We start from the raw sequence: 13,853 nt of genomic DNA, 5'->3' as shown, positions 1-13,853 counted from the left end.
TTAGGTTTCAATAAGGAATATGATATCAATCCCAAGTCATAGATACGCAACAGGAAAATAATATATTACAATCAGTCAATTAAGTGCTCACATCCTGCAACTCTTTACACAGAGACCTTACTCATGCCAGTATTCCCATGACAGGAAGTTCATTACGTGCACACAGGCCAGTCAAACCAGTAGTGATTTGCAGAATAAAACCCAATAGCACTAAAAAAAAAAAAAGAATGACTGTGTTTATCCTAAACTAGGTCACCGCGCTCCTTCTAACAATAGAATTTCCCATGTAAATTGATTCCTACTAATATCTGATGTCAGTGCCTCCTGTCCTCTTTATTGCATTAGGCAGTTGCCAGCCTTATCTGGATCTTCTCCATCAAGCCTAATCCACTTCTTTTCAATTTCAACCTGTAGTTAGAAAACAAAAACAACAAAAATAATCAAACAAAAACAAAACAAAAAAAAAAACAGGTAGAATTAGCAAATAATTGGGCACTGAAAGTGTGAACTGCAGCAACGGCACAAATAAAAGCTTTGACACAGACTCAAAACATTTCCAGACCAAACAGATTTCAAAACCACTACTCCCAAAAATAGCTCAACTGAGGAAAAACAATGCTGCACTTGCAGTTCTGTTTTTCAGCACCATCTTTGATCAGACAAGGAATTATTTTTTAATGATTCCTTTGCTCAAAGTCATTATCACAAGTGCATGCAAGATATGTTTAGAATACAAAGCACATTCGCCTTGCAAATACTGTACGGGGGAGCAGGGAGGAAGCAAAGGAGGAAAACACAGAAAACATAGCCCTGAAAATACCTGGCAATTGTAAAAAGCTTTCTGAACCACGTGTTTCTGGGGCTGCAGGTCACTCTCTATGCCCAGTGACTTGACTTCTGTTCCTGAGGCACAGGTATCATGAACAACGAACTGGACAGTAGCAAATGGATACCAGTCAGATGGGATTTCCTGGTCTGATCCAAGTTCTAGTTTGTAAGACAGGCTGTGTGGATGATCTGAACCTTGGAAAAGGAAAAAACAAAAAACAACAAAAAACAAACCACCATCAGTTATTTATGTTTTCTTCGTTTACAGTGCAAGGTTAATCTGCTAGCAAGAGAGCACATTTCTCTTTTATTAATGCAGAGCAGTTATCATGACACAAGATTATTACATCTATAATTTTTACTACGTGGGCATAAGGTGCCCCTCTACTTATTTTTTCTCTGCTTCAGCATGCTTTTCACAATCATTGCAGTTTTACAAATGAATTTGCACAAGATTTATCAGATCCTCCCGGCCTCTGATTAGAGAAAAGTATTACAAACTTAGGGGATTGGTTTCTAAATTCAGATTATTGGGGAAGAATCTCAGTTTTCACTTAAAAATACATTCCTTACTCCTGCAGGAAAATAAAAATTGGAAGATACCAGCTTAGCCAAGGCAGAGATGCCTCCCTGTGCCCAACAACCACCCTTTCCAGAGCTCTCTGCTGTAGGAATTTTACTGGAGTGTTTATTTCAAGTACTACAGATATCTGGTGTAACATCATTTATTACAGCACATCTATGGTAGGAAGATAAAGGTGCAGCTCAGACTGCTGCTCAAACAAGATATATCCCAGCTGCCAGGATAAGGGCTACCTGGACTCCCTTTCTAGCTTGGTTTCTTACAGGAAAAGAAGATACCCCATTTCTTCCAAACAAAAGTATTACTAAAGTAACTGTTATGTTATAAAGCAAAGTCATGAAGGACTGTTAATATAGTGCAGCATATTCTAATTTACTTTAATCCAGCCTTAGACCCTAGGGATCACTTGCTTTAGTGTTTTTTATACATGGCAATGGTAAGGGAAAGCATTTCTCCTTCTCCTGGCACTCAGGAACACGAGGGTGAAAAGCCTGCTTTCCAAACAAACTGAGGTCAGCAGGCTCACTATGTGCATGAGGGCAGTATAATATAACGTGAGGAGAAGAACCCTGTATCTCGCAGCTGCCTCTCCAAATTCTTCAGGGCAATAAGTAGTAATTCTGCATTTCTCCTCCTCTCCAGCACTTTAAGCATCAGCATAGACAACTAAATACCATTTGGCTGCAGGCAGGAAAAAAAGCAGAGAAAGGATTGGCCATATTTTGTCAAAGGCAAACCTGGCAGTGTATATTTAGTTTTCATCCATTATACTGAACAGCATCTCAAAGTTCAGGCAAAAATGTCCCGTTCTTTATGCACTCGCTTTCTGCCCTGGCAGGAATCAATTCCATATCAGAATGAAGGAAATACTGAAGATGCAGTTAACATACACTGAGCTTTATCCATCCCATGGGAAAAAATTGCTCTAACACTCCATATCCACAAACTCACAGGAAGGCAAAAATAAATTTGAAAAAGCTACATCTCCGTTGCTCTTGGAAGCCTTGGGCTGGTGCATCCTCTCGTCTGTGCTGCACGTTTTCCCTGCAACCTGCCTCACAGCCTGCCCATGACAGGTCTGATTTTAGGAGATAATTCACATTTGAGCAGTTTGATGGGCAGAGCTCTGTCAAACACATTGTATCCAACTTCACCAGAACAAAGTCTAATTCAACAAACCATCCTCCAGATTTCATTCCAAGTCTGGCATAAAGTCAGAGGGTCCCCAAAAATCAAAGCTTAAAAAGCATGAAATTAATGCTTCTCTTAATTATACTCACTAAAACATTTAACATTTTGTTTTCCTTTTGACTAATTATATAATTAGTATAATTAATAATTCCCTCCCTCTTCCCTGCTGTTACACTCAACAGCACAGTTAAAACTCGACTGCCTGGAAGAAAAGGTGAGGGAAGGGGAGAAAGGAATAGGAAGTGTCCTTTGGATTATCAGCCCCTAAACGAAGACAGGAGAGGTCTCCAACTCTTTTTCTCCCTCTTCCTTTTTTCCACGTTTAGTAACACCAACAATAACCAGTAGCTTAAAAAGCTGTTTGCTGACTGCAAGTGTTCCTCTCTCTGGTTGACCTCAAAGGCACATACACAGAAACACAGCAGCATTTACAGCCACCACTTTGGACAAGGGGCATGTCACTGGCCAAGTGCACTTCTTCACCATCTGGACTCTTTTAAGTGGCTGATTTACAAGCATCCCCTGCAGGCTTCCTTCCAGCAGTACATCATATTCGATCCTTATCCTAAATGCTGCTTTTTTACATAACCACTTCTAATGTTCAAAGAAAACCTGAACTGGATTTCAGAAACTAATGCAATGTACACACCAGCTAGAGCCCTGCACCATGGAAGAATATCAGACACTGGCCATGAAGTCTCCCAGGTGTCCTTAAAGAATTGTCCATCACAACAGAGAGCCAGCAACCATTCCCCAAATGGGATGAGCTGCTTCCTTCTAGCAAAGCACAGCTCTAATACATGCTCATAAGGAACTGATTACAGCAATTGTAGGAAGAGGTAATACAACTTACACTCATAAATCCAAGGGCAGATCCATAAAAGGGACTGGTAGGGATCACTGCAACAAAAAATGCGCAGGTCCCAAGCTTTAGGAATGAAGCTCCCCTAAATATGTCCAGTACAATAACAGCTTCAAGGTGTGTGGGGAGAAGTAGGTGCCCAGCAATGGCCATCACCAAAGCCAGTATAGAGGGAAGGCAACCTAACCAAGCAGGACAGGCTGGAAAGATCACTCCTCCTTGCACACATTGCAACCTACCTGACACACTATCAAGGCACAGCGCTTGACAACCCACACACAGTTAAAAAAATGACAACCACCACCCAAACCACGGCCCGTGACCAAAAGCAGCAGCACTGTCACCTCAATTTCATGCAAAAGCCTACTGCTTAGTTCACTTGCACACGAATTGGCCTCAGCCACCCACGAAGCTATAGGGCAAGGCTGGTCCGGGGGTACAGTGGGAGGTACTGACTGCAATTTGTGCTAAATCATTGCTACCAGCACGCGCGAGACACTCCTTACACCTCAGAGCACACCACAGCACAGGGTCCTTCAAGGCACTAAAGCACACAGATACTCAGCTTGCAAGCTCGTAAAGGTCTGAGGCAAAGGAGTGCAAAGCCAGGAGTAGGCAGCATGTGGCTAAAGTCTCAGGACAATAATATAACACAGAGACAGGTAAAACCGTAACATTAGGGACTTTATTACTGAAACAGAGGAGGCAACAAAGCCAGGAACAAATAGTGCAACCAGCTGCCAGCTCCTTAAGAAGGAAGCTGGAGGAGGACTAAACAAGTATGAGGAGGAGATGGTGCTTCATCACTCAAGTACAGTGACAGGCTGATCTGTAAACCTCTGTGACGTGAGCCTTGTCCACAGTCTGATGCTGGTCATTTCTTGATGTGTCCAAGCCCATTTCTCCTGCACTAACAGTCTCTTTGTCCATGGTCCCTCTTCCAGACTGCCTGGATATGGTGGAATGAGCCCTGGGTTGGGGTGGGCTTCCTTATCCCTGAATCTGCCATCATCTCAGCAACAGCTGTGGTGACAGCAGTAACAGTGGTGAAGGAGAGCAGAAGCAGCAACCCATTCCACAGCCAAACTCCGAGACATCATCCCATCTGTGGTATCACAACCCACCCAAGCTGTGCTCCTCTTGGCTCCCAGGACTTGCTCCACTCTCCGGGATGCAGCTTAGAAACACACCTACTTGACCTGGTCTTTGTGCTGTTTGCTGGGTTGGGATGTGCAGACTGGACAACATCAGCCACTGATGAAGGGTCCTTCACAGTAGCAGTTTCAACACTAACATAACATATCATGCCTCGGCCAGGAAAGTGGAGTGCTCTGCCCCTGGGGCTATAGCTGACCAAGGAACTGAGGAGAAAGGGTTTGTCCAAGAGCAGTAGCATCTTCTTTGGAGTCCATTTGTGGTAGAAGCAAAAGGGTGCAGATCTAAGGGCTTTTGGAGATCAAGTTCAGCATCTTCCTGTTGTGGGATGGAGGCCTATGGAGAAACAAGTAGCAATGGGAATTATTTGCCAAATTATTTTGTCTTCTGAGAAAGGGAATCCAGAAATAACCACTGCTTGGAATTTTCCTGGACAGGTATGGTAAATGTCAGATGGTAGATGTCCACTTGAGCCCAGGCATAAATGTGCCATTCCTCTTGGTCTGCTGCTAAGGGCTCCTGTGTTGGACAGAGCACAGCTGTGCTTCAGTACCATATACAGCTTATATTCCAGCTAACACACACCCATGAGATGGTCAGGGTGCTGGGATCCGATGAGTTCTGGGGTCCTTTCTTTCCCCTTTGTGGTAACCTGCAAAGGCAGAGATGATAGTTTGGGATCTGGGTAAGCCCACTGTGCTGGGTTCTCTGGAGAAGCCTCCACTGGACCCTTTTGCCTGCTTCCAGAACACAGGGTTCCTCCCAGCTCATCTGTCTGCTGTACCAATGTCAATGTTGGACATACTCACCACTTCACTTGCAGAGAAGTTCCTCTGCTCACTGCTGGGCTGTGGTAGGAGTGTGGAGCAACTTCTTCCCATCAGTTGTCAGACAACAAAGTGATCAACCAACACTTCAGAAGACAGTGAGCATTGCCTTAGTTTTCACCTACAACTGGCCAGTCCTTGTCACCTCTGCTCCGTGAAACTATTGTTTCCCAGGCTTTGTATTATACTGGAGTTAGAAGAAAGAGAGACTCCATGTACGAGATTCTTCTGCAAAAAAAAAACCCTGTAATGCTGAATAAACAAGATGTCAGCCAGAAAATATAAAAGGTAGTGGTGTGGAAAGACAAGTTGGATGAAGCAGGCATGCTGTAAGTCTGCACAGTTGCCCAGTGGAAGCTAAGATGACATATTCAGATGTGAGCCCAGCTACCCAAAATGTGGCCCATCGGGCATCACGGAGACACGACCATCTTGCCTAATGGAATCACAGAATCACTCCTGAAAGGTAAACACATAATTTGGGGAGATAACTGAGCTTTTACTAGCTAACGTAGGAGCCAGAAGCCCTGAGGTTTAGGTGTCTAGGCAACTTACTAAGACCTTTGTGAATTCAGAGACCTAAGCCTTTCCTATTTTACATCGGAAAATTTGGCTCTTATTTCCTAAAAACGTTCCAAATTCTTGCTCTCTTTCTCTGAAGAATAACAACAAAAAAGCCAAAACAAACAAATCAGTAAAACTATTAAACTAGATTCAAACCATCATTTAGCATTCATATAGCACTTGACAAACAATTAATAATCTAACTTTGCTGCATTTACTCACACTATTTATCCCTTATTCACCTGTAAGAGCGGCATTCAAGCAAACTTGATCTGAGAAAGGCTCAAGAAGCCAAGCAATTTAGTCAAAAACAAAAAAAGTGCTGGTTATTTTAGTTAAGTAATAATTCTATTTTTGCCAAAATAGGTCCAGTTCTAAAAGTCTTATTTTGAACATGAAAACACCAACAATTACTAAGAACAGATTTATGTTGGGATTGTTAGAAGTTAACAGCTCCTGCAGCTATGTCTAAATGGGTGTACTTATCCAACCTTCTGGGAGCAATGCAAAGGAAAGAGGGAAGGTACCACCACCAAGGAGTGGTTTGCAATGCTGCTGATGCTGGAAGGAGGTAGCTGGGCAAGGATGGAGCCCACCTAACAAAGTCACGGCTTGGAGTTTCCACCTAGGCAGTTCAGAAAACAAAAAAAGCACCAGCTGAAGGTTGCTGGGAACCACATCACCTCCCACACTTGAGTCCATGCTCAGATGCTAAAGGCTGCCAGCAGCCACAAGCTCCCCTGGCTCCATTTCTCTGTGTTGCTTAATCACTACTTCCTCAGTGTGGCTCCATGATGTGGCAAAAGAAAATGGGAAATAATCTGCTGAAGAACTGTTGCTTTACGCAGTGGCCCAAGGATGGAGGTGTACTGGCACAAAACACTGCAAGGCACAAATTTACACATCAGGAGATTAAAACACAGCATTTGGAAGTCTAGTGTCTCCCCAGCTCCCTGGGCAACACAGGTGCATACAGCCTCTCCAGTGCAAAGCCTGGCCCCAGCACTGTGCTGAAATTGTAAAATGTTCTACAATTCCTTACACGATGCCCTGATTTCAGATCTGTAGAGTCAATTTGCAGAAATTCATTGGACCAACCCTTCAAAGTCTACAGCTTTTAAACTTTTTTTTTTCTTTTTTCTTTTTTTTTTAACAGTGCTAACACTCTGGCTCCAAACTCTCCATTTATATATCTGAATAAGCATAGGCAGCTTTTAAAAATCTGAAGTATCTCACAGCTCACACCAACTTCACTTGGCCAGCACTCTTCCAAGGAAGCACTTTAATAAGAATCCAGTGGATACTAACATATTTTGATGTCTATAAATGGAGTCACAATATAACTGTAGGCAACCTTTCCTTTTCTCTCTCTCTCTTTTTTCTTTTTTATTTTTAAAGCAGCCTTAAACAAAGGCTCGGCATATTTTTCTCCCTGCAGTAAACATATTATGAAAGTTTACATATTTCTATTAGTTTGACTGCCTCCAGATTTTTGGCATGCCTTGGGACAACTCTATTTTTAAAACTCTTAACTGTGTACAGTTGATCGAGAGGTTTAAAATTTGATCAGGCACTACTACTATCAAAATGTTTTTTCAAACGCATGAGCATTTCAAGGATATAAATGATTTTGCAGATCTCAGCCAGAGGAATTATTCAAATGTCAAAAGTTTAAGCTACTGGTAGAAGATAATGTAAAGCTGTAGAATGCCACAAAGAACAGTTCTTACTTTCAAATAATACAAATCTGAAGTTAATTGTGCACATCAAATCTTAAGATGAATGACCTGCAGGGAACTAAAGACTTTGGAAGACTTATAATCTTCTTTAAAATTGCCCGACTAAATTGCTGACTTGATTTTGCAGAAGCAAACCTACATTAAATAACAAAGAATATTAACAGCTACCCAAAGAGTCAGTCCCATAAGCCTTGGGAAAACACATGGGCCACAGCAGCACAGTGCAAATCCTTGAAGCCTGGAGTGCAAGACACCCATATCTACAGATTTGGAAGACCTGAAGAATCTTCTTCTGCCCACTGGCTGTCCTACATCTCTCCATCAACTCCTCTGCCCTGCCTGCCCATTTTCCAGTCTCCTCAACCCTTCCCTTACTGCCTCCCCTTATCTTCCCTCTTTCAGTCATTTCTCTCCCCCCACCACTAATCCTGGCTTGGCTCCCTGCCTCGTGTTAGTCCGTCTGCTGATGCTGCGTCTCCTCCGCTCTCCCGCTGCCCATTCCTTGGCAGCCACCAGCATCCTCTCCCAGCAGAGCACGAGATGCCCAGGTAACATGCAGCGCGCAAAAGGGAGGGCTCAGCCAATTTGGGAGGAACCATATGGCATCAGCCACAGGTCCAAGCTGACCACAGCTTCTTCCAAAGCGAAAGATGGGGAAAAACAGAGATGGCGTTAACACGACGTCATTTCTGAATCTGACCTCAGCAACGTTTGTGCCGTTCCTGCCCTGGTGCGCATCAACAGAAGTCAAAAGCCACAACTGCTCGATGTTTGAGAGACCTCATCGCCTACACAAGACCCAATCTGCTCGCAAAAGGCAGCAGTATTTCCACGCAGCATCATTAGGAAAAATACTAGCTCTCATCTACCAGTAGCCATGCAATAATTTATACTCTCAGAAGTATAAATCATCAGCATGTTGACGTAGGATGCTTTCAAATGTTTTTTTAATACCCAAAACAATCTAATTCACATATAGGCTCAGGATAATATTCCCTTTTCATTTGCTCTTGCCTCAGTTTTTCTCTCAGTCTGTTACCTCTGTCACTGAAATATTAATCAGAAGCATTCAAATATCAAACTGTAAAAAAAAAAAGTCATAATTACCTAAACAATAGATCAGATTAAATATAATTTACAACTAGATAAAAATAAGAAGAAAAAAAAAATCCTCAGGAGGTTTTGCCTTAACTCTTGTTTTTAATAGTTTTGAAGGAAACTCTCGCCTGCACACACATCTTGCTGTCAAAACATGGGAGTGGATATGTCAACTTAGCACTAGCGTATCTGAAACCAGGACTTAAAAAGCTTCTATCTTTTATGGACATTATAAAGAGGTTAGGATACTGTTAGGATACTACAAGACTAAGCCAATCCATTTGTTAATACTACAGACTTACCTCCTTCTTAAAAGTACAGATTTTACTGGTATTTTAAGCAAAATGATTTAATAGATGCCCTTGTCTTACACAGATCCCCAAAGCCTCAAAGACATGTAATGCATATCCAAGGAAAGGATCAAGTGCCTTCACTCGACAGAAATAGAAGCAGAATAATATACTCCTTAAGAATTTTTATGCCTTTAGAAAAGTGCTATTAATCTGGTAACGTGACTAAAAACTGGAATTTTAAAACCATATATTTATATTTTCTTTCACCCCCCAAAAATTGTATTTTCTCCATTAAATTAATTATTAGCTATAAATTAACCATGTGCATGATTATAAACTTAGCTGGTTTTATTGCTGCAAGTTTTTAGTGAGGCACCACCATCAGAGAGAAGGAGGAATAAAGTGGGAGGCATTTTTTGTCAGTGCAGTTATTGCCATGAAGTACAATCTCAACACAAAAACCCGTAAGGAGGCAACAGATAACAAAGTTGAGTGTTTGTTTTTTTTTGCAAAAAGCCTTTGCAAAAACACACTCAACTTGCTACAGCAAGTTTGACCACAATACCTTCTGGTTATGTATCATAACCTACCGTTTCTGAAACGATGCTAGAAAGCCAAGAACCAAGAGTTACACGACCAGCTTTTCTAAAGCCCCCTCCCTGGAAGTGTTCAAGGCCAGGCTGGATGAGGCTTTGAGCAACCTGGTCTAGTGGAAGGTGTCCCTGCTCATGGCAGGGGGGTTGGAACTGGATGATCTTTAAGGTCCCTTCCAACCCAAACCATTCTATGAATCTATATTGGGTGGGCAAATCCTCTCACCTACCTCCATTTGCTTCCCATCCCACCACTGCCCAGCTGGTACACACGTAACATAAACCCTTCCCTCTTTCTTATTATGGATTTGAAGTTTCCTCAGAATTATGAGATCCACTTCCATGATATTGCACTCTTACAATTACTAACAGTAATACATGTGCCTCCATTGAGTAAGTTAGGAAAATGTGCTTTATAAATAAATAAATAAATAAATAAATAAATAATGCTGTATTATCTTTTTCCCAAAAGGTTACCCCAGCTTCTACCTGTACCACCACACAGATAAAAATCCAAACTACTGAAATCGATGGAGGTACACAAGCATAAAACCAGTGAAGACGTGCACCCAAGCCCATCATTTTAGAGCGCAAATTATTTACTTGAGTTTTTATCTGGAAGCCTGTCTATCTTCCATACAACAGCCCTGTAGGCACTCTCGTATTTTGCTGTTCCGACCGAGACTTGTATTACAGGATCAGATTCAACCTCGTGTAAAGAGCCAAGGCACGCTCTTCTATTCATTTTTGCTTTTAGGGACTTCTGCCTTTGGAGGTTCATGGTCCAAAGTGCTTTGACCCACTGTGTCGGAACAGGAAAGCGTATCATAACATTTTCACAGTATTTCACAGAGGGTAAACGGGCTGGGATCAGAGCAGTTGAAGACATGTTTATAAAAGCTTGAAGTTCAATATATGCCCCTTGAACCACTACTGCAGCCTTCACAGAAAAGGGAAGGTCTTGCCCATTATACCGCGTCCTGAAACGCATCAGTTCCAGCCTATAGGCATCCGGGGGAGTAAACTTAATAATTCGCGATTGCTCAAATTCCTGCGCTTTGACACAGTTATGGAAATGGTAGTCAAGAACATCAATCCACTTCTTCTCCTCCTCCTTCTCAAAGTAACGCTCGTCCCTCTTCTGGAGCTCCAGGTCATTCAGGGTTAGAAAGCAGTCGGCACTTCCATTCACAAAACACAAGCAGTAAATGTGTGTGATGACGGCACTTTCTACAAGTTTTCCTTCAGCCTTAGTGACTTTCCCCCAAAAGTTATCCACTATTTCTAGAGTCATTTCTTGCTCTTCGTAATTCCTCTTCTGTCTAGAAATGGTAGGAAGCTTCATAAGCTCTTCCTCGACCGTTACGAGGAAATCAGTGAAGTCGTTATAATCTGTGGTGCCCAGCTTTAACATCTGCTCAACCTCTGGCTCATGGATCACTTCTACTTTGGGATGATACCTCCTTTTCTCTGTGTAAGACACGCACTCAATCTTCACAGTATGGATTTTTCCTGAGACATTATAGCTCTCTAATTTAGGTTCTGAGAGCTTACAGTGTGGCTGCAGCTGGAATTCCTTGAAAGGTTTCTCCAGGCCCTTTTCGTAATACATCTGCAGTACACCTCCAGCTAGGACACTAAGGTAAATAGGGCCCCACTGCCGAGACGACATCATGTTCTTTTTCTCAGGAATCCTCAGCATGAATGGCCACCCATCTGCTTTCCGGCTCCTGAAGAGGCTGTGTGGGACAGCAGGGGAGAACTTGTGCCACGCATGAGCACTCGAGACGGGCGGGCTTCCTGCCGCATCACAGCTATCAGCTTGCAGGTGTTCAAGCCTCTCACAGATGTAGCTGAAGGAGCCTTGGTTAAGGCTTTTCTGATCGTGGCAAGTTTCTTTGTCTTTAGGATGGCAGACGCTCCTGTCGAGTGCTTTGTCCTTCCTGTGCATGGTAACACTTGCTGGCGAGGCGTTGAGTGAGCATCCTTCCTTCCAAAAGGGACTGGAAAAAGCACAGTCACTCTGGAAGTACGGGAAGGGCCCCAGCACCGATGACGACTCTCCTAACTCCTCACAGCTTCCTGGTGGATTAGGGCTTCCTTTGTCTGTTGATTTGGAGACTGAAGTCTTAACTGGATGGTCATTAGGCGAGGGGTTCAAAGAAAGGCTGCTGGGTTTCTGTGAGGTTAGGGATGAGCAAATCCCGGGTGATGGAAGAAGGTTAACGTTTGATGGCCATTCGGGGATGGGATAAAGGATGTGAATCCCAGGCTTTGGGATGCATGGACTTCCTGGGTAGTCTCTGGTAGGTGTAGTAAGTGGAGAGTTACTGGGGGGTCCAGGACTTAGGTACAAGTCAACTACAGGAGACGAGAGTGGAGTGCTGCTTGTAGAAGATGACCTGCTTGAAGACTCATGCACACTAGAGAGATTGAGTTTAAGGCCATTTGCTTTACAGCTACTCTGATTGTCAACCGATTTTTGAGGTGACTGGAAGAGAGGCTCATCATCAAAGGTGACCCAATTTGCTGGATTTGTGGAACACATCTTGTAGGAGAAATTCAAGGCACTTGCACGTGTATCACCCGCAAACCACCTACAACGAAACAACAGACGTGAGCGGAAATAAATTATCTTAAAAGACAAAACAAAGAAACTCAATCCTTATAATATTCAACCCATACAAAGCTCTAAATGTGCATGCAGTTCATAAATCTGGTGTACTTTGTGTTTTACATGTATAATCTGAAACAGCAGTGTAGAAACAGACAAACTGGCCATGAAGCCCCGCTGCTCTCCTGAGTCAGGGATCTGAGGGAGACCGAAGCTTTATGGGCTGTTCAGAGCATCTGATGGATGCGGCCTCTAAACCAGAGAGAGGAGAAAGTCCCCCAGCTGCAGAGGACCGCTTGCATAATACTTTCTACCACAGAGCTTATGTATGTACAGCTTCTAATATGGGCAGAGATCTTCCTCATCTGAAGGCATCTGCCTCAGATGAGGTTTCCCCTCCTTCCTAGTAAACAAAACAGTGTTTTATTAAGGATGGTGCAGCTATTTCCAAGAACAAAATTAGGAGGGTGAGAGGGGGTTTTTTATTTGTTGAAAAGCTGCAGTAACTCAGTGCTGATGGCAAAGGTACAGATACTACAGCCATCAGGGCAAAACCAGCCCACCAAAGTAACATGTGCAATGAGCAGCCAGTTCCTGAGGTCTCTCCAAGGCAGACATTCTCCTCCTGCGATGGGCACAGGCGAGAAGGCAATTGCATGAACATCCCCAGCAAGAGGCAGTGGAGAGCATGTAGTGGTCACCAGAACTGGCCTGCGACTCATCACCCACTCCACGCTGCTACTTGAGGTGCCTCCTGCCAGCAGCAGGAAGCACAGATTGGTCCCAGATGCTTTCCAGACCTGCGCAGGAATCACTTCATGTCAGCTCCTTCAACCCTTACCTACACTCTTAGAGACTGGACACGTTAGAGGTGGGGGTGGAAAAGCATGAGACTTATAAACAAGAAAGTTAGCCCTAAGGATGAGCGATACATCCCTGTTGAAAGGTAAACGACAAACATCCACCGGAGATAAAACGCTGGCGAAACACAAGTTAAGGCCAAGTAACAACACGCGCATCTGCTAAGCACTGAATTGGCTGGCGGCCTGGAAAAAGTACAGGTCTTTAAACCAATTAATAAACTCCACTTTGTCAAACAAAGTGTCTTTGGGAAAGGGCTCAGCTAGATGTCCTCCGAGCTGGACTGCAACCAGTAAATAATTAATCTTGCCTTCATGGTTTTAAATCATGCACTGAAATGTAAATGCTCACTGTATCCTTGTGAAGGGTATGTCGTCCCCAAAATTTTTCCTCCCCACTGCTCCCAACTGATGAAGTAGTGAGCAATAAATTCCTAATGACTGAGGACAATGAAGCACCCCAGGGCACATATAAACATCGCTTGTTTGATAAAAAGTTATTCTTGTTATGTCAGAACATATTCACGTTTGCCTGAAAGCACAAGGACGGCAGAGTTCATATAGAGAAAACCACCGGCATGTACGTTACTCCATTAATTAAGATTAGACAACGATGACTTAAAGCTGTTCCCCTTCGTGCACAAAC

General features: G+C 43.2%; 1 protein-coding gene across 1 annotated transcript; it reads right to left on the bottom strand.

The window, feature by feature from the left end:
* Nucleotides 1-249: 249 nt before the first annotated feature.
* Nucleotides 250-12,290, bottom strand: STON1 (stonin 1). Its single transcript, XM_010166913.2, has 3 exons — nt 10,337-12,290; nt 821-1,023; nt 250-408 (listed from the first exon to the last, which is right to left on the bottom strand). Exons 1-3 carry the CDS (start codon nt 12,279-12,281, stop codon nt 334-336), a joined length of 2,223 nt encoding a protein of 740 aa, XP_010165215.1. The 5' UTR covers nt 12,282-12,290; the 3' UTR covers nt 250-333.
* Nucleotides 12,291-13,853: the final 1,563 nt, after the last annotated feature.

The sequence above is a fragment of the Antrostomus carolinensis genome, unplaced genomic scaffold, assembly GCF_000700745.2.
Source record: "Antrostomus carolinensis isolate BGI_N321 unplaced genomic scaffold, ASM70074v2 scaffold32084, whole genome shotgun sequence".
Lineage (NCBI taxonomy): Eukaryota > Metazoa > Chordata > Aves > Caprimulgiformes > Caprimulgidae > Antrostomus > Antrostomus carolinensis.
Note: the sequence above shows the minus strand (reverse complement) of the source record. Positions and strands in the feature narration are given on the sequence as shown.